We start from the raw sequence: 20,132 nt of genomic DNA, 5'->3' as shown, positions 1-20,132 counted from the left end.
TGTTTGACGTACTATCCCAGGGCAAAATATACAACCACCACCCACAGAAAAGGCATTACATTGCCAGAACAAGCAATGCCTCATACACCAATAACACCCTTCTGTAAAGGCTGTGCTGTGCTTGGGGGCATGTGCATATGCTAATGATCATTATTAGTCTTCCCCCCCATAGAGGGGGGAAAAACCTCTCTCTCTGGGATGAATTCAAAGAGAATAATTCTTCAAACAACATGCTATTTACAGATCTTTTCAATTAGCTGCTTATTTAATGTTTCCTTTAGCTTGTCAAACTGTAGTTTCATGTAGGCATCAAGGGCTCTGCCTTGAGACTTGTGGAGGATTTTCTGTGAAGTGCTGATTGATCTCAGCCTCCATTCAACAGCGGTTGAGGGCACTCAGCACTTATCAGGATCAGGAAATAAACAAAGTGCTTTTAAAATTCTGTTGGGCGAGGCCATGAATTGATTTATGTGCATGCATTGATTTCAAGCTACGATAGTCCGGCAGGATACAAAGCCTAATTCATAACTTGGCCCTATAAAGACTCCAGATCAGTAACAAAATAACACCTATAATCAGTTGCTATAGCACATGAAGGATGCTGAGGAATAGCTGCGCAGGAAGAATAATCTTGCTCTATCACACTGACAGAAATGTCTCAAAAGCGTATTTTGTACCATACATCAGGGAAATCGAAAGCTTAGCCCAAACTCTGGCTACATTTATCCTGTTTTTCTAATTACCAAAAAAAAAAAAAAAAGGATTTTCACCTAAAAAAAAATCCAGCTTTAATTATCTGAACAAAGAGGATTTCTCCAGCCTCCTTTAATATAGACCGCCTCTCTGAGGATTTAGAATGCCATTAATACAGCCCTGTCAGTTTATGCCGTAGAGTATGATGGACTATTAGACTTAGTATGACAACAGCTCTCCAACCCCTTTCATGCCACAGGAATTACATACACATGGGTGTTTGGTTTTCCCCATACAGGTTTCCAAAGGCTTCCTGCCTATGCCTGTTGTGTTGGAGTCAGCTGCCTTTACGTGACAACTCAATATTAATTTTGTGTGGCACTCCATGGGCAGCTAACCTGCTATAATCAACCATACCTCTCAACCTTCAGATCTGCCTGAAACAATTAAATTGTGTGACGAATGACCCAAATATGGAACATCTGTGTTTTGTTGCACATCACACCAGTACTGACTGTTTACGATGGTTTAAACTATACAATAGGATTATTTTCATTTCTTTTTAAACAAATGGATTAAAATGGATTTTATTTAGGAAGCAAACAAGAAAAACAGAAATTCTACTATATACAACCATAAGAACCATGCAGATCACCAGCGTAGCCCTCTACCACTTGAACAAGATGCGTCACCGTCCATGTGGGCCAGCTTTGGGGGCAAAGTGACACACAACTATTTGCAAGTCAACAGTAGGATGGTGGGGAATCAGAATTAATTGATTCTGTTCTTGCCCCTGGGAGAGAAGCATGGTTTAGTGGTTGAAGATAGGTTAGCCAAGTACATAGATTTGGTATGTTCATTCTGAAAGGCAACACAGCTTAGCCTTGGGTCGATTGTCGTATATACCTGAGTTTTATTCCTAGTTCTACTGGGTGTGATCTTGTCCAAATCTCAGTTAACCTATTCGTGAGATGGGGAGAATAATACTTGTCTCCCTCTAGGTAGGCTAAGGGAGAGATCTGAGGACATGCTCAATAATAATGGCTATGAAGTGCATAGAAATATGAACAGCAGGCAGTGCAAGAGGTAACCTTAGAACTCATGGTCTCCTAGCTCCCAGTCCAGGGCAGCCTCCCCTAAGCCAAAGGTCATTTTTCCTGTCTCTGATGTATGGACCATCACCTGCTTTGGTGTTGCTATGGAAGAGGGTGTTTCGCTTGAAATGCACCACAAAATCTGCGCTCCTTGAGAAGTCTGTGATCATATACTTACAAATAGCAAGCAAAACACCCTGTGCTTCAATTTGTGGTCTGAAATGTCCAATCTATGTGACAGAGGTGTCTACAGCAACACAATGAGATGTGCAGGTCCAGTGTGAGCATATGCTACAGAAACACACCCTAGGGATAGTGAGAAGCATGGAGGCACAGGTGGAATGATTCCAGTACCACAGAAGTCTCTCATGCTGTGAAACACAGTAATCTGTGACTAGGTACGCTACACTGCATGACTGTGTTTAAAAGAGATTATATTAAAATAAAATTAACACAATTAGCATTCTCTTTAGAGAATAAATATACATGCTCATACTGGCATAAGAAAAAATCAAAGTTCTATTCAGCCATTTAAAAATAGAGTTTGATAAATGCATTTATTTTGAATAATTTAAGGCAGAATTAGATCATGATGACAAACATTTTCAAAACAGAGTTGCAATGTTTGTTTAAGATTGTGTGCTTATGTTTGTGCATGCTATGGCCCTGATTCAGCATAGTACTTAAGCATGTTAAGTGTTTTGCTGATTCAAGGCCTTTTACTACAACTGCATGTGTATACTAGGTGACTGCACATACACATGACTAGTTGGATACCTAGCAACAAATTAAATGAAGGTAGGACATTGAGCATAGATCTCAGAGCTATGATTTTAACATTTTGGCTCTTCAGGGCCCAGCTCTAATTTCAGTTACACATGTGCAACTTCACTAAATTTTAGGACACTGGATCCTGACATCAGTAGAAACAGTTATTTTTTGCATCCTTTGTTTCTTCTTTCATAATCCCCTCCTATGCTTATTTTCCCTTTCCATGTTCACTTTTGCAGCTTCCTGTACAAGCCTTTCCTCTTAGCTCCCCAGCCCTTCCTCTTTCCTGGCCAGCTCATCACATGAGAGCAAACAGCTGTAACCCACATCTCTGAGTGTTTCAGGCCTAAAGCATCTGCAGAATTTAGGCCTAGGGCTATGTTTACTCCAAGGTCCATTTCTCTAATATAATTACACCAGACATGACATGGGCATTACTAATTTTTAATGTGCATTTGGCTGAGGGCTTGTGAAAGGACAGTTGCAAATCTCCTCCCCCATCTGCCATCCCAAAAGAGAGAGGGAAGGGTACTACTTAATAGCAAAAACAATTTCTGTATAAAAGCTTTTCTTTTAAAAATGGATAAAGTCTCTACAATTCAAGGTATGTTAGAAAGATCTTCTTAATGGGCACCTATAGTCATGTTTCTCAAGATGAAGACAAAAATATGAATATTAAGTAATGAATAATATTTTTTGTGAATCTCCAGAAATCTGAAATGTACTTATATCCTCATCCTTTTGAATAACTAGGTGCTTTTCCCATCTTAATAATACTTCAAATTCCACAGAGCTTTCCATCAAGGATCTTCAACCACTTTATAACCATTAATTAATTAATTAATTAAACACTAAACAACTTTGTCAGTTAGGTATTTATTATCCTCATTCACCAAATGGAGAAACTGAAGCATAGAGAGGATAAGTGATTTGCCTAAGGCTGCACAGTGATTCAGAGGCAGAGAAAGCACTAAAATCTGTGAGTCCTGATTATCACATCTTTGCTTTAGTCACTAGGGAAAAAAACCTGTCAGGGAACTGCAACAATACCTCATTATTTTAAATGATTGTTTTAGCATTAATAGATAGTATTGTTCTGATACAGAATCATAGAAATGTAGGGCTGGAAGGGACATTGTCCAGCACCCTGAGATATGGCAGGACCAAGTAAACCATGTTCTTGTATTTTACTTTTTGTCCTGGGTTGTGCTAAAACATTTCCTCCAAATATCTGTTGTGCCTCGCAATGTTGGTGCTCTAGTCACATTTTATACGAAAAGTCTATTTATTCTACACTTGCTCCCTCTTATTCTAGTTCCTTCCTTCTCCATATATTAAAAACAATAAACATATTTGCAACAAGAGAAGCAAAAACCCCACAGAAAGGTACATAGGCCTTGTAGGAATATCACTCAGTAGGTCTGTCTAGCATATTAACAAAATCTGTCAGTGATGCAGAGTTAATGTACAGAATAGTCACAGAAGAGCAAAGGTGCATTTCATTCCATCTTGTACAAAATTGCTGTTAGTTCTAATTCTAGAATAAGGGTGATGGCCCCGTATGAGAAAGTTCCATAGAAATGTACAAAGGCTGAAACTTAAAATGTTCTACAGAAATATAATAAGGCTCAATGCAAATTATTATAAAAATCTACAGGCCTTGAAGTCTCATTCATATTGGGCACCTTTATTCTGCTCTGGCAGCGTTAAGTGGCTTTCAAGTGGATGTAGATGCAATTTATACTCATTTTAAGGCCCCGCTTGGCAACCAGAATGGTGTAAAGTGTCAATGTGAACTGGATCCATAGAATTTAACAGAAAAATATACCCTTTCTATAATTTGTTTTAACCATCTTATAGAATTCTATATTCTTCTAGTCATCTTGCTCCAATAAGAACAATAGTGTAGCAGCTGGCATTCCTGAACAGTGAGAATGCCTTTCCCCAATTAGACTAAGTCCTTGCTCACTCTCTTCCCACCTTGTTGGCATAGCCGTGGCAGACCACCATCCAATACCAATGCCCAATACCAGACTTCCTTTAACCCCTGGTTGGGGATTTGAGATCAGAATTCTCCCTCTCCACTAGAGAATTCTATATAAAGGATATAATTTTTTGTTACATTCTCTAAGGTGATTCAAAAACCTGTAAAGACTTGTTAGGTATGACTCTCCTCGTGCATATACTAACCATACACTGAAGTAACCCCACTCTAATTACTGGCATTACTCAAGTGTTAATGAGAGGAGAATCAGGTTCCATCACTGTCTATTACAATTCTATGGGATTTTTCCATAAGAGGATGTAGGGAGCAGAAAGAATCCAGATTGATTTTTAGTTCTCAGCTTGCTTTTGAAATGCTGTCAGTTGGAAAGAAAATCTTGTTTTGATCTATACACTAAGCAAATTTTACATAGAAGACAATGAGCCAACATACAGGGGTTGCCATTAACAAGTCAATATCTGTCAACAGCAATCACAGTGATTCCATATTCTAAGTCCAGGAAGAATGTTGTGTTGGATTTTAATGGTGACTGCTGTCCATCAAGATGTCATTTTACAGTTACTATCTGACCACATATAAGAGTACCTACCAAACTCACCCTTTGTTTATAGAACAGGCACACTATAGACAACAGCATCACAAGCTTTCCTTTGATGTTGTCTCTACACCCTCCCCCCACTTGTTTTTTTCTGGAGGGATGGGTTCTAGGGGTGAGAAGACGATTCATTCTTTGTGGCAATTCAGTCTGTGGGTTCTCTGCTCAGATTTCCAATAAGGGTACCAATTAGTGCAAATTGCCGTGGTAGATTTTATGATGAGGACACTTGAAATGCACTGAAATGCACTGACTAATCAGCAGTTGATTGGGAGTCACTATCAATCAATGCCAGTCTGAGCTGGATTAGAAATGGCAACCTAAAAGTGAAATTCTGTTACCAATTCCCTGTCTCATCCAGCCTGTCCTTCTGCAATAAACAAGATTGTGTCTATCTGAGAGAAACTGCTTTTTAGTTTCAATTTTATTTTATCTTTTTATTTAGCTTGTTTTAAAATTTGAATATGTTTTAAACATAATCTTAGAAGTTTTGCTCTATTTCTTTTCCTTTATGATTAGGGCCCTACCAAATTCACGGCCATGAAAAATGCGTCACGGACCATGAAATCCGGTCTTTTATGTGCTTTTACCTTAGATTATACAGATTTCATGGGGGAGACCAGAGTTTCTCAGACTGGGGCTCCTGACCCAAAAGGAAGTTGCGGGAGGTGTCACAAGGCTATTGTTGGGGGGGGGGGGGTCGCAGTTTTGCCACCCTTACTGCTACACTGCCTTCAGAACTGGGTAGCTGGAGAGCAGCAGCTGTTGGGCTGGCACCCAGCTCAGAAGGTGATGCCCTGCCAGCAGCAGCGCAGAAATAAGGGTAGCAATACCATACCAGGCCACCCTTACTTCTCTGCTGCTGCTGGCGGCGGCTCTGCCTTCAGAGCTGGGCTCCCAGCCACCAGCTGCTGCTCTCTAGCTGCTCAGCTCTGAAGGCAGCGCCGCCGCCAGCAGCAGCAGAGAAGTAAGGGTAGCAGCACCGCCACGCCCCTTACAATAATGTTGCAACCCCACCCCCTAACTTCTTTTTGGGTCAGGACCCTACCATTACAACACCATGAAATTTCAGATTTAAATAGCAGAAATTATGAAATTTATGATTTAAAAAGTTCTATGACCATGAAATTGACCAAAATGGACTGTAAATTTAGTACGGTCCCTATTTATGATTGATTGCTAGCCAATAATCTATATGAGTGTAGTATTTATATACTGCATATGTAATAGCGATTACCACTGGGTTATATATTAACTCCCAGAAGTGAGGATATAACTGTCCCCACTTTTGAGTAGCTAGTGAGATTCAGTGTCCACAGTGCATTGTTGAGCACCTATAAACATTTCAACTCAGAGAATTTTTTTTCACATGAAATGAATGCAGGCATTTATTGATATATATAAACACATACAGTCCATGCAGTAAATTGGAAAAATATGACTACTTAGTGTTTTAAGAGTGTAGCATTTTGAGATAAAATTAAAAATAAGAGATCTACTGGATGGACAGGCTGCCAGTTGATGAGGTGGATCTGGCCAGCCTTACAACATGCTTCACAAATCCACAGAAAGAGATAAAAGAAAAAAATTATTTTAGAGTAACATACACTTTTTGTACATTTCTCAAATAGACACGAGTAATCTTGAGAATGCAGCTCCATTGTGTAACATGTCAGAGATCAGCACTCTGGCAGAATCTGGAATTCATGGCCAAAATACAAATATTAAAAAAATATAAAAATAATCTGAGCAAGCCTTTCAATGTAATATGAAGAGGAAAGTAAAACCACAGGTTGTGAAATCTGATTACATTTTAGAGGTGGCACAACAGCTTTTAGGACAAGCTTCGAATCACATTTGAGAAAGTACAGTCACTCTAAATAGAATGCAGTGGCTGATTTAGCTTAGAACAGTGTGGAGAATATATAGCAGTAAATTTCCAAACAAACAGTATAAAAAAACCCCCACAATTGTGTGTCAGTTAATCAGTGCATTCTTCACTCTATTCCATGTATATATTTTGTGATTACTGAAAAACACTGAAAGAGTGTGGCAGACTCTAATACCCTGCACAGTCTCAGTCTCTCTCTCAGAGAAAGAAGTAGGGGCTGCTCTTAGAGTTTCTAAGAAGGACCTCATCTGTCAAAACCCCTAATTTCCTCAGCAGAGGGACAAAACAACTCCTTTTATACCTGGTTGGAATTAAGATAATGCACCTGCCTTCATGACTCAGTAATTACCCTGCACTTTTATGCAAGGTTTAAGCACTGGACATCAGGATGATTCATTAGATTAGCCCTGGATCCCTATGCAAGGACAAAGAGTCTGCCAGCCTGTTACAGATACCCAACAGCCATACTCCACTCATGTTAAAATAATCTCTCTCCGATTGCAGGTTCTAAACTACAATCAGCACTTCATTAAAAAAAAATCCTTTTATCCAGCCAGATTGCCGCACTTGTTGCACTATTCTAGTTTCTTAGTACAACATCAATAAATGGCCACTTGTAGTGGGACAGATAGAATTCCATTTATAAAGGTGAGCCACAGTTTAAAGGGATAATATCAGCCCCCAATTATTTTACCGTTGGAACTAAAATGGATTTCTGGAGGAAAAAAAAAGATGGAACCAAGTGGAAAGGTAAATACAGGGAGAAATTCTCTGGGTTTCAGGCTATTTATTTGCTTGAATGCCATGTTGCCTTTGAGAACATAATGGAGGGGTAGTCATAAAAGGAGACTATTTACATTTGGCATAGAGTTCCATGGACATGATGGAGAAGGAATGTAAATAGGGCTCTCTGAGTCACCTTTCATGGAGCACACAGTCTACATCTAAAGGGCATTAAAGGGGATGAATGGTGATGCAGATATGTTTATTATTTCCGGATCTAAACAATCTAGGGAAAGTCAAAACACCATTGTAAATTCTTCAATGTTGAATGAGCACAAGATATATCATGGAAGCACACTCCTTCCTTAAGGCTGTACCTAGTATTTAAATTGATATATTTATATAGATTCAATAGGCTCTCTCTACTATTAGTAGACATACTGTATTAATTTGTAAGTGCTTCCAAGACCTATGCACATTTAAGCAGAAAAGAAGGGGTTGAGCGTCTCTAGCATGTCAGTGTTTGTTAAAAAGATGGTTCTTAGCTTTTTCCATTCCTCGCACTGCATCATTTCACATGATCACTTATCTCCTTTGCCATACTACGCCTCGTGGCACCAGGAGGTTTAATTTAAATAGAAAACTGGCATTTTCCAGATTGCCAGCCAAAAAAATCCTTAGGAGAAAGTATCAGAAATGGTGGCTTCCATTCTATTTGCACTGAGCTGAGAACATACTCACCTCTCAATAAATAAAATTTTAGTAATATATCCACCATCCACAAATGATCACATCACATGATTTAACGTAAGGGTGATAGCGGTGAACAGGTCCCATTGAAAGCAAAACTCAATGGATCAAATCCTCAGCTAGTGTAAGTCAGTGTAACTCCATTCAGTTCAGTACAGCTATGCTGACTTTTACCAGCTGAAGAGCTCTCTCAGTATTTTCAGACTGGATTCTCAATACCAAGTTGAGCAAAACTGGTGCATTCATTCCAAAATCAAACCAATGGATGGAAAAGGAGTGGAGTGCTGTGTCCTACATATACCAATGAACTCTTCATGGATACCTAGATTTTCTTCACCCCAACACCCTTAAGCATTTAAAAAGAATCAATCACTTATAAAAGTTGTGTGTGTGTGTGTATATATATATATAAAAATAAATAAAAGATAAAATTTAGCAGTACAGAAATTGGTACCCCGAAATTGGTATTAGCAGCTACTAGTAATAGCTTGTCTGTGAATATCTTCTTCAATGAACGAGTCCCCTGTCTCAAGCCATTTATTGAGAACATACAAATGATCTTGTAAGACATCATCTGATCAAAACTGGATACCTGACTTTGGAGTATGAGAATCATAAACACGCTTACGGTCTATCTGGTCTGCAAACACTTCCCCATAGATCATCCAATAGGGCATGTAAAAAATGTTCTTTGCCAGCTTCCATGAAGGCTCTTCATTGGGGAAAAGAATTGCCTGCCTTGCAACGCCAAAGCTCATCAGAACCACCAACATAATGATGACAAAATACATCATGTCTATCATCTAAAGGGCGCAGGAGGAAGAAACAGAGATAAAGGAAACAAATTAGAGAAAATTATTTGGGTATTATGTTTCAACCTTGATATAATGAAAAAACTGTAAAGTTTAAGGATGCAATTTTGCACATATGGGCTGGAGTTTTCAAAGGTGGTGAGTGGGGACGTTGCGTGCTTGGTTTGGCCGAGTTCATTTTCAGTTGGATTTTCAAAGCTTGTTATGAGTGTGTTTGCAGGTTTGAAATTACAAGCTACTGTCTGGCTACATGGGCTGCCTGCAACTACTACAAGTTCACTGATGTCTGCTCAGCCCAGTTTGGGCCACACTTGCAAGATGAAGCACCACTCTTATGCTACAGGTGGCATCTACAAAAACGAGGGGCAGCCATGGGCACAGTCATCTATTTAGCTAGCAGCAGGCATTGTCCCAGGGGAAAGGAAGTGAGGCTGCAGCTACCGTAAGGATTCAACCTCTCTTGGTCACACAGGAGTAGTGAGCGGCAGAACAGCTCATTATTGCAACATAATGGACAGGCACAGTGGTGACCAATGAGATAGGAAGTCTGTGACACTGGAAGGACTAGAGACCAGCATGTTTGGAGGTGACCAGCCGAGGTCAGAGGACTCAGGGGAGGGTGAATTTTCAAAAGATAACAGGCAAATATCCTAGGGGGCTCAGCCCTATACATCTCCCCTCTGCAGTGTCTCATTAGCATACGCAAATCGCTCAATACTACATGATTATAATATCTGCGCATTCAGGGAAATGCTTAGGAAAAAGGGATATCCTCAGTGCCCCAAAACCCACACATCAGGCCCAGGAGGTACTGGATAGGATCTTAGGCATGAGGTTGGGGACAGATGTTGCACTGGCAGTAGGGATGAGAACCCCAAGAAAGGATATTAAAGGAAGAGTAACCCTTGCGAATGCCTAGACTATCTATCATAGGTGCTATGTAAACTGAAAAAATAAATAAATATAATAAATTAACTAACAACATATTGTGGTATGAAAAATACGGGGAAACTGCTGCAGAGAGAAAACACATGGAGACCAAGCTGGAGCATGCCATCCCTTGTCCCCTCCAACTCAAGCACTGATTTCAGGCAGATGTACCAAAATGTCAGGGAAGTAACCAAATAACGTTGACAATTATCTTTGATGTTACCATAAGAGAACCTTTTAACCTTCTGATATATTGTTTACCAGCAATCATGATGTTTGGGGCTCTTGTTGCTAGAAATAAGAGTTCAATTGTTTTTGTCTCATCCACAAGCAAGATGATATCTCATCTGTAGGCTCAGCCCTCTCAATCTGCGTGATCTAAAACTCAAAGAAGTTGATAGGAGTCTTTCTTTTACTGGGGATTGGATTAGGGTGTGTTTGCCTGATGTGCCAAATTACAATTGCTAGTTTAACTTGATTGTTCACTCATAGTAACTGTTTAATTGTCTAGCTGAAAAAGCTTAGTTAGCTGACAAAACGTGAATTGTTCCTGTATCAATATATTTATTTAATAGATTTATAAATATATAAAAGTTTAGCCCCACAGCAATTTCTAACTTGCTGACAAATGAAATACAGTTTGGATGTTAGTGTGTGTATGGAAAAGTGTCTGATACACTTCTTAATCTCGTGACACCATGTCAGAGACATTTCATCCTACCTGCAAATGAAAAGTACATAATTATATCATAATATAAAAATCAAAGAGCTAGATTTTAATGTGCACATTCAGTCACTGAAATAAGAAGGTAATGGCAAATCCAGACATTTCAAAGGCACCATCCTCTTTGTTTTAATACCTCTAGTGCCCCCTTCCATTCCTGATTTAATTTCAGCATGCACAGATTTATGCACTGTTTATAATGAATCTAGTGGCAACACATCACCATTTATTCTATGGCAGCACCTAAAGGCCCCAGTGGTGATCGGTGCCTTACTCTGATGCATTGAAATTAATGAAATACTTGAGGGAGTAAGGTCAAAGACTTGCCCCTTGTCTGAAGAGTCTAAAACCTTGCTTATGATTTAAAATTCCACATAAATATAAATAGGATGATGGTACAGCTTATACGACGTATAGGCCTTTTGGAAAATACAGTAGCTGTGATTAGGCTTGCTTGGTAGAGACATGTTTAATCACGTAGATCCTTCACATGCTTTGCTGTACTTCCCAAGCACATGAAATGAAAGAAGAGATTAGATAGAACCTAGAGAACGAAAATGAAATGTGATTTAAATAAAAATGTAGTCAGTGAACCAAATACAGCCTGGAGCAAGCAACTGCACGTAAGTATATGCGTGATATAAATGGGGCTGTCAGTTACACACTGGGTATAAGGTGGCCAGAAAATGGGTGAGAGTGGCAAATTTGTGCAACTCACACCAATTGGGCGTTCATTGTATGGGCAAAATGGTCAAAAATGCTGAGTGCATGGAAACAGGGATAAAGTATAAAAATCAAATAGCAGAAGGGCATAAGATAAACCAGTCCTCCGACTTTAACTTAATGCCTTCCTCAGTGCTCCAAGGGCTAAGTGGGCACAACTTCCAATGCCTGCAATGGGTGTCGAATCCATTTATGGCAGGGATGAATTTGGCCTCACAGAATACCAAAGCAGTGGGAGGTTACACTCCTTGTGCACATGCAGGGATATCACAGAGGTGCAAATTACATTATTTTGCTACATACACCCATTTGCAGGCCCTGCTACCCCCAAGGTGCAACATACGTCACCATTCATGTCACTGCTGAATTGGACTCAGTGACCTTAATGTCAATTCATCATAATGCTGACTGCCACTGCCTCAGCTAGTAGGGGTCTGGCAATTTGTCCAGTAGCAAATTGGTCTCCAAGATGCCTTTGCTCAGCAGATGGGTACAAAATGTGGCTGTGTATGGTACCAGTGACAAACAGACAAACATGGCTGTTTTGACATTCTTTTGTAGTTTCATATGAGACAGGCAGTCTGAGCTGCAATGCCAGTATAGATCATCACAAGGAGGGATTACAGTCTGGGACAAACTAGACTGAGGTGGGCAGGAGCTATTGCAATGGTTTCTGTCTGATCTTTTCCTCTCTCCTCTCTGTCTGGAAGCCTGTTTTCTCCTTTCAGTAATCTGCAGCAGCAGTTGCTGATATCTTGAGCGTTTTCTATTTCGACTTTGCAGTTCTGGGAGGTCTCTCCATTCACTGTCCTGTAATCACGGTTCCCTTGGCTCCCTTGAAGGATTCCATAGACTCGCTAAGGCCTTTCTGCAGGAAAAACTACTTTTCAACAGTTTCTGTTATGGTCTCTCTTTTTTCCTTAAAATGGGCCTTTCCCTTTGATTCTTTGCTATCAGTTCAGACCCTAACAAGCTAACACACTAAAGAGAGGGTGAATTGGTTATTTTGGTGACTCTGGGAGGAAGAGCGCCAGTATTTTGCACTGGTGTATCCTAAGTCTAGGGGTCTCTGGCACTCATTGCCTTGAAGTACAGGGTTCTACATGCTTCCCCTAATCTAAGGCCCAGGAGTGAGTCTCACTCTTAGCTGCACAGAGGAGAGGGCAGGTATTGTCCCCATCGGTACAAGGAGAGATGGACGTTATACTGTAGTTTACAGACTGGGCCTGCTGCTGAAAGTATAAAGTGTTCTCCATGGCAGATTCAATAGGCAAAAGACTACTTCTGAACCATAATGTGGATGTTATTAGGTTTACTGAGTATTGCCCTCATATTAATCAGGCAATATTAATATTTGTGTTATTTGGTAAATTTAATATTCAATTGACCCATCTCTGCTATGTGTAAGTGATATTTTAATATTGATTTTTAAACATATAGTCTAAACATTTGAAACACATAATGGGGCCTAATTTTGAAAAATGGAAACCAGAGGTCTACACAAAACATGAACATGTAAATCAGATATATGTGCACTTAAGAGGCTAGTTAGTCACTACATACTCATACAGTACGAATGGGCATTTACGTGCAGTTATTTTACTTGGACACCTACTGAAGGTGCCTTTTAGTATGTGGACTTGACCTTCTTCTATCTTTTGAGAATCTGGCTTTAGATGCAAAAAATCCAACATTAATGCAATGTTACAGCTGAAACTTTAAACCAACAAAAAGGAGGAAATTCAAAGCTGTGGATCTCACAGCATTTCTAACTCAGTACACTTGACTATGTGTTGTATTAGATATAACTTGTTAACATTAATATGTACATACAATGTGACTGAATTACAGATGCTCGGGTTGCCAGGTGTCCAGTTTTCAACCAAACACCTGGTCAAAAAGGGACCCTCCCCAGCCCGGTGAAAATGAGCTAGTGGGTGAGGGTGGGAGTGAGGTCGGGCCTTGCAGAAGGGGCGGGGCAAAGGTGTTCGGTTTTGTTTGGTCAGAAAGTTGGCAACCCTACTGCTGTGGTCACATGAATGGATTTTCAGCTCTCACAGAGAGGGTTCCTTTTGGTGCTTCCCCAGAGATAAAACGTGACATGACCCTGACAAAGCTCTTCAGCAGCAACTGGGGACATCACTCGGAAGGAACAGAAGAAAATCAAGGAAACACAAATGTGAGGCCTAAGATGGGGAAGATAGGAAGTGATCCTAGTAGAAGAAAGTGAGAGGTAGTATGGCAGAGGTGCAGTTGGGCAAGAACTAAGGAGGCCTTTAGTCAGCAGGATGCCCATGGGATGGGAGACAAAAAGAAATGAAGCTATGGGGCAGCAAGCTATAGCAAGACCACTATTATAATAAATATTAACACTATATGAACACACCACCCTTATTATAGCATCCTTCTTGTAAGGATCTGAAAGCATTTCCAAAAAATATTAGTTAATTAAATAGACCTCAAAGCATGTCTTCAAGATAGGTGAGAATTATTATCCCTCACTTTATACATGGGTAAACCGAGGCACAGAAACTAGTGAGAGAACTTTGCTGTTGAAAAGGTGTTTCTGAGGTTGCCAAGCAAAATATAAGACTCCCATATAAAAATCTGTAGAAGCCTGGAGAAGAGCTTGATGCTTATCTCTTATATAGGAGGCCAATCTGGAGGATGTGGGTTTGCCATGATGCTGACATTAGATAAAGGCACTGATTGCTAGGATTACAGGAAAATACTAGTGATTTGTAGTGATTTAATTCTGCCAACCCAAACAAATAAAATCAAGCAAATACTAAGAAAGTATGGAAAGAATGAGGAAACTTCTCTTACCATTTTCCCAATCATCATAACATATGGTCCCAAATACTTGTTCACGCCGAAGATGTCTAACAAACGTATATACCAGTAAATTATGTTAACACAGTATATGACTCGCCCATCACTCCTGAATGGCTGATCCTGCAGACGAAGTATCATTCCGACAGAGAACAGGAGAATGGCTATGAGGTCTGTAACATTCCAGTACTCTTGGAGCCACACTTTTACCTTCTGTAACAGCTTCCCAGGCTCTGACATCAATATCTGAAGGGCATTAAAGAGGGATAGAAGGGGATCTATGTTATCTTTACTTTAGGCTCTACAGAAAACACATGGCAAACATTCATATTTTATAAAGGCCAAAAGCAAATCTGATGAAGTCCCTGCTACGACATCCTTCATGAATACCGCACATGCTTCTGACCCATCTTTAGATACCCTGTGGTCTAGCCAATCAAACTCCATCTGAGATATATTCACAATGTGCTATTTTTAAAAAAAATAATCAAGAGTTATTCATTTGTAAAACAAAATCAAATACATCTTTCTAAAATCCCCTATAAGTGACAAAAAAAATTCACTGTTCACTTTCCATTTCCCAAACTGAATGATCCAATTTTGAACTAAAGGGCAAAGGAAGAGAGGTAGAAAGGTGTTTAATAACAAAATTCTCATTTAAAGAAACTACAGAAAAGTGTTCCCAAACTACACATAAAAGAGCCAGGGGTCTTTAATGACCATAAGGGCTGTGGTTGTATATTTCATCCAAAACACTGATGTTACTACTTGAACATAGCTTTGGGAGACTGAGTTCCACAGTTGGGAAAATAATGCCTAAAAATAACTTATTCTGTGAATTTAGCTTCTTTTCTGTTTGCAAAATCATCTGTGAGGAGTTTACAATTTCTCTGAATTTGTTTGTCATTTGAAACTATTCAACAAACGATTTCCATTAATAATTACTTGCCTTTAGCTTGTTTGCAAGTAGTTTGTTTTGAGTATTCTACATTTGGAATTTGAGTATGTTTGAGCACAGTCATATGGTCTGTTTTTGTTCCCTGACCTGGTGAGCACAATTCTTAGACAAATTGTAGTCTAGTTTTCTGTGAATAATCTCCAACCTCCACTTAGAACTCTTTTTCCATAAACATTCTAAAATGTTTGTGGAAAGTGCACACACAGTTGAAGTGAATGATTATAAAAATGGAACAAATATTCACAGAAAATATTTAACAGCATTTGTTTTCATCCACTGAATTCTCTGCAACTTTTTATCTGTGCTGCAGAGCCCCCTTGTGGTCGATTGATGGGGTGCGTGCCCACAAAATCACTGTCCTATTCCACCATGTTGTAACTTTATTCATTTGATTTAAAACTAAAGCCCAAATTTTTGGAACCTGCATTGTGTTTTTAAGTAACTGTTTTAGGATGAATTTTTCACTAGTCCTCAAAGGCACTTAAATAGGTTTGTTGATAGAAAATGCAAACATGGATGGCAGAATCTGAGGACAAGATCAAATTCAGCCCGGGGGCACAAATGCAGTCAATGGGAGATACACCTGCTCCCATCAGGGCTGAATTTGGCCTGTGCTCTCACTGCAGAAATAAACCCTTATTTGGCCACGTGAAAAGGGCACAGCTGTAGCTGCAGGGGGACAGGGGACAGAAGAGGAAAAAACAATTCTGCTTCTCATATAACTATAGAATTTTGAATGCACTCATGAATGATGTTCATCTTTTTTCTCTAAGTGCTTTCAAATCTTTTGGGAGACGCCTGTCATCAGTTAATGTAATTAGTGAACAAACATTTACATAAAGAAGGAGAACCCTCCCCCCTCCGAAATGGGTCACAGTGTTTGGTTATGAGTCTGAATGGTCCCAGAGCTCAGGACGTTTGGATCCAGAGTCTTGGTTCAGCACGTTATGGAGACATAGGACAGTTGCAAATATTGAATGCAGAGCCAAGCTTTCAGACAGTTTGGGGGTATTTAGATGTGGGGCTCTGGTTGGAATCCTCTCTCTAACCCCCTCCACACACACCTAAAAGTAAACAAGCCCCACAATTATACTTCAGTGGCCATGCCTATGAGGAACATTGTGAAGAGCCCTAAGAAATCCCATGGAAAGTGGGACTATGTTTGAAGAAAACTCAGCCTCTGACAATTTCATTAGACTTTGTGTAGAAATCTGAACTGGAAGTTCCAAGGGGTTGTACGAGTGTGTTGCTTTTAAAAGCAGTAAAATGGATAAATGTAGCAATAGAAATTTCAACATCCCTTCTGCTTTCCTGGAAAAAAAGAAACTTTGTGATAAGTCTACCTAACAAAATACTCAGAAAAAAATAATTAAAACAAAAAAAATGTGAAAAGTATTTGTGTTTCCTTTCTGTTTCTGGCTCTCCCAGGATAGTGTTACCTCTCTCATCTTCTCTATTCCCAATGTGAAAATATAGGAGATAACTATCCATTCCTGTGTAGAAGGCCAACGATCCATCTTCACTAGCACAATGTAGTTGAACAGCATCAGGTACCCGATGTATGCCAACTGTAAGGAAACAAAGAATTTCTCTTGACATCAGTAACCATTAACTAATGTTTGTACAGCATAGTCAGATCCTCTGAAGTGGCTTTAGAACCCTAATTTCAGTTTGCAAAGATCTTCTATCTGTAAACAGAGAGGAGAACAGCAGCAGCAACTATGCAAATTGAATCTGCATACCAAGTGGAAGCTCTAAAATAAATGCTTGGGGGTCTCCTCTCCCTTGCTACTGCTGCTTCAGAAGTATAATCACTCCCATCATTGTTAACACAACCCACTTGGATCTTCACTATGCCAGATGGGATCAGTCATGGTTCTATATCCTCCATGAGGCCACTATCAAACCTAGACTTCCTAAATCACCTAGTATGGGCTGGAGTTATATGTAACCTCTTTAGGGGAAAGATGTAACGTGAAGTGTTGAGTTTAAAGGAATATAATGAAATTGTGCCAGACAAGAATGGACTTTTTGGGGCAATAAATGTGAAGTAGATTTCCTGGAAAATGCCTAGGGAGAGGCTAATGCAAATTCCTCACCTCCAGTTATGCAAAAACCCAGCCTTTTGAAGCTACATTCTCCAGGAGAGGGTGACTGTCTGCTGGTTACCTGTTTCCAGGATTTAGAGATCAAAGACTTGAACTGTTTAAAGAAACAGGCTGATCTATCCAGCTGGTGTTCTGGTTCTGAATCCGAGACAGTTAAGTGCTTATAATCAAAGGGAAAACCCAGTTGTGTGTTTTGGAGGAGTGACACCTATCGGAGACTAAGATTGGAGTTGGTGCAACCTCTAGTAAGCTTTTTTAGCATGTGCATAGGTTATTTTAATTTTTTAATGTCTTCTCTGTAATGCTTTCACCTTAGGAATAAATGTGCTTGCTTATAAAGAGCTGTGTGGTAACTTATAACTGTGGGCAATACACTGAGCATAGCCTCTGGGGAGAAAGGAAAGCACAAACACCGGTTTCTTAGGTAGTCCGGGGATATCATAGTATAGGCAAGGAACTGTGCAACCTGGAAAAATCCTTGAGGAGGGGGAAGAGATGTGCATCTGTGCCCAAAAGAGGTGACAGCTGAGGAGTCGGAAGCCTAGAGTGGGTGCTCTTGGTGGACCACAATGGGGAATACAGGTGAAGTTACCCTGAACTGTGACCACTACTACCTGCCCTGACTCAGAGTAATACTCCATCTAGCCTGGTCATGATGCATACTATTTCTACCACCTTGACCATCTATCTCCTTACTTCTCTGGCCCCACTGCTGCTGTTGCTCACCCACCTCCCCTCACTTCCTTCCAAGCTTCACAGCACAACTGCTCTGGTCCTCTCCCTTCATATTCCTGCCATCTGCCCTAACACCTGTAGGGGTTGAAAAAGATGGTGGGTTTTCTTTTAGTACTTTGGGACATAGGCCATTTATAAAAAACAAAGAAATAAAATAAATGAAGCACTTCTGATCAGCCAATAGGAGAAGCCATGAACATAAGAATGGCTCTACTGCGTTAAGCCAATAGTCCATCTAACCCAGTATCCTGTCTTCCAACAGTGGCTGGTGCCAGATGCTTCAGAAGGAATGAACAGAACAGGGCAATTATCGACTGATCGATCCCTGTAGCAGCCAGAGGATTAAGGACATCCAGAGCATGGGGTTGCGCCCCTGACCATCATGGCTAACAGCCATTAGTGGACCTATCCTCCATGAACTTATCCAATTATTTTTTGAACCCAGTTATACTTTTGGCCTTCCCAACACCCCATGGCAACACTTTCCACAAGTTGACTATGTATTGTGGGAAGAAGTACTTCCCTATGTTATTTTTAAACCTGCTGCCTATTAATTTCATTGGGTGACCCGTGGTTCTTGCATTATGTGAAGGGGGTAAATAACACTTCCCTATTCCCTTTCTCCACACCAGTCATGATTTTATAGACCTCTATCTTATATCACCCCTTCAGCATCTCTTTTCTAAATTGACCAGTCCCAGTCTTTTTAGTCTTTTCTCATGGAGGCTGCTCCATACACCTATTCATTTTTGTTGCCCTTCTCTGTACTTTTTCTATTTCTCATATATCTTTTAGAGATGGGACAACCAGAACTACATGAAGTATTCAAGGTGTGGGCATATCATGGATTTATATAGTTTAATTATGATATTTTTCTGTCTTATTATCTATCCCTTTCCTAATGGTTCCTAACATTGTTAGCTTTTTTGGCTGCTGTTGCACATTGAACAGATGTTTTCAGAGAACTATCCACAATGACTCCACAATCTCTTTCTAGAATGGTAATAGCTAATTTAGACGCTATCATTTTGTGTGTATCATTGGGATTAGGTTTTCCAATGTCAATCATTTTGCATTTATCAACTTTGAATTTCATCTCCAATTTGTTGCCCAGCTGCCAAGTTTTGTAACTCTTCAGTCTGCTTTGGACTTAACTTTCTTGAATAATTTTGTATCGTCTGCAAACCTTGTCACCTCACTGTTTACTGCTTTTTCCTGACCATTTATGAATATGTTGAATAGCACTGGTCCCAGTAGAGACTCTTGGGGGACCTGCTATATACTGCTCTTCAATGTGAAAACTGAACATTTATTCCTACCCTTTGTTTCCTGTCTTTGAACAATTATGATCCATGAGAAGACCTTCCCTCTTATCCCATGAATGCTTGCTTTGCTTAAGAGCCTTTGGTGAGGGAACTTTGGCAAGTGACATGGAGTCACTGTGGAATAATTCTGTGGCAGGGATATTTGACTCTAGTCAGACTTTGGAGTGCTCAGTTCCCTTCTCTTTTTCCTGTGAGTACCTCACTTTTCAAGCAACAGCTCTATGATATAGAATATTTTAAGTCAAACTCTTCAGAGAAAATCTTCAGTGCCATGCGTAGAGATTTAGGCATGTGTTCTGTTAACGCTGACATTTTATTACAAGTGTTTGTACTTTAAGAAGTAGGTTTCTTTTTCTTGTGTATTACTCTAGGTCTATTGCCTATGCTGTAACAAGGTCAAAAGGAAGCAACGTAGTGGGGCTATGGATTTTGGACAGGGTGACTTCAGTGGTGGTAGCCAGTG

The 20,132-nt window shown here is 39.9% G+C and overlaps 1 protein-coding gene across 6 annotated transcripts in view; it reads right to left on the bottom strand.

Moving 5' to 3' along the window:
* Nucleotides 1-20,132, bottom strand: part of TRPM3 (transient receptor potential cation channel subfamily M member 3) — a 612,909-nt gene that overhangs the window by 13,003 nt on the left and 579,774 nt on the right. For all 6 annotated transcript variants that reach the window (XM_077816402.1, XM_077816403.1, XM_077816404.1 and 3 more), the window contains 3 exons: nucleotides 16,941-17,069; nucleotides 14,538-14,789; nucleotides 9,151-9,325 (listed from right to left, as the gene is read on the bottom strand). In XM_077816402.1, the coding sequence (XP_077672528.1) occupies nucleotides 9,151-9,325; nucleotides 14,538-14,789; nucleotides 16,941-17,069 (556 nt within the window). The remainder of the gene's footprint in view (nucleotides 1-9,150; nucleotides 9,326-14,537; nucleotides 14,790-16,940; nucleotides 17,070-20,132) is intronic.

This window comes from Eretmochelys imbricata, chromosome 5 (assembly GCF_965152235.1).
Source record: "Eretmochelys imbricata isolate rEreImb1 chromosome 5, rEreImb1.hap1, whole genome shotgun sequence".
In the NCBI taxonomy this organism is placed as follows: domain Eukaryota; kingdom Metazoa; phylum Chordata; order Testudines; family Cheloniidae; genus Eretmochelys; species Eretmochelys imbricata.
Note: the sequence above shows the minus strand (reverse complement) of the source record. Positions and strands in the feature narration are given on the sequence as shown.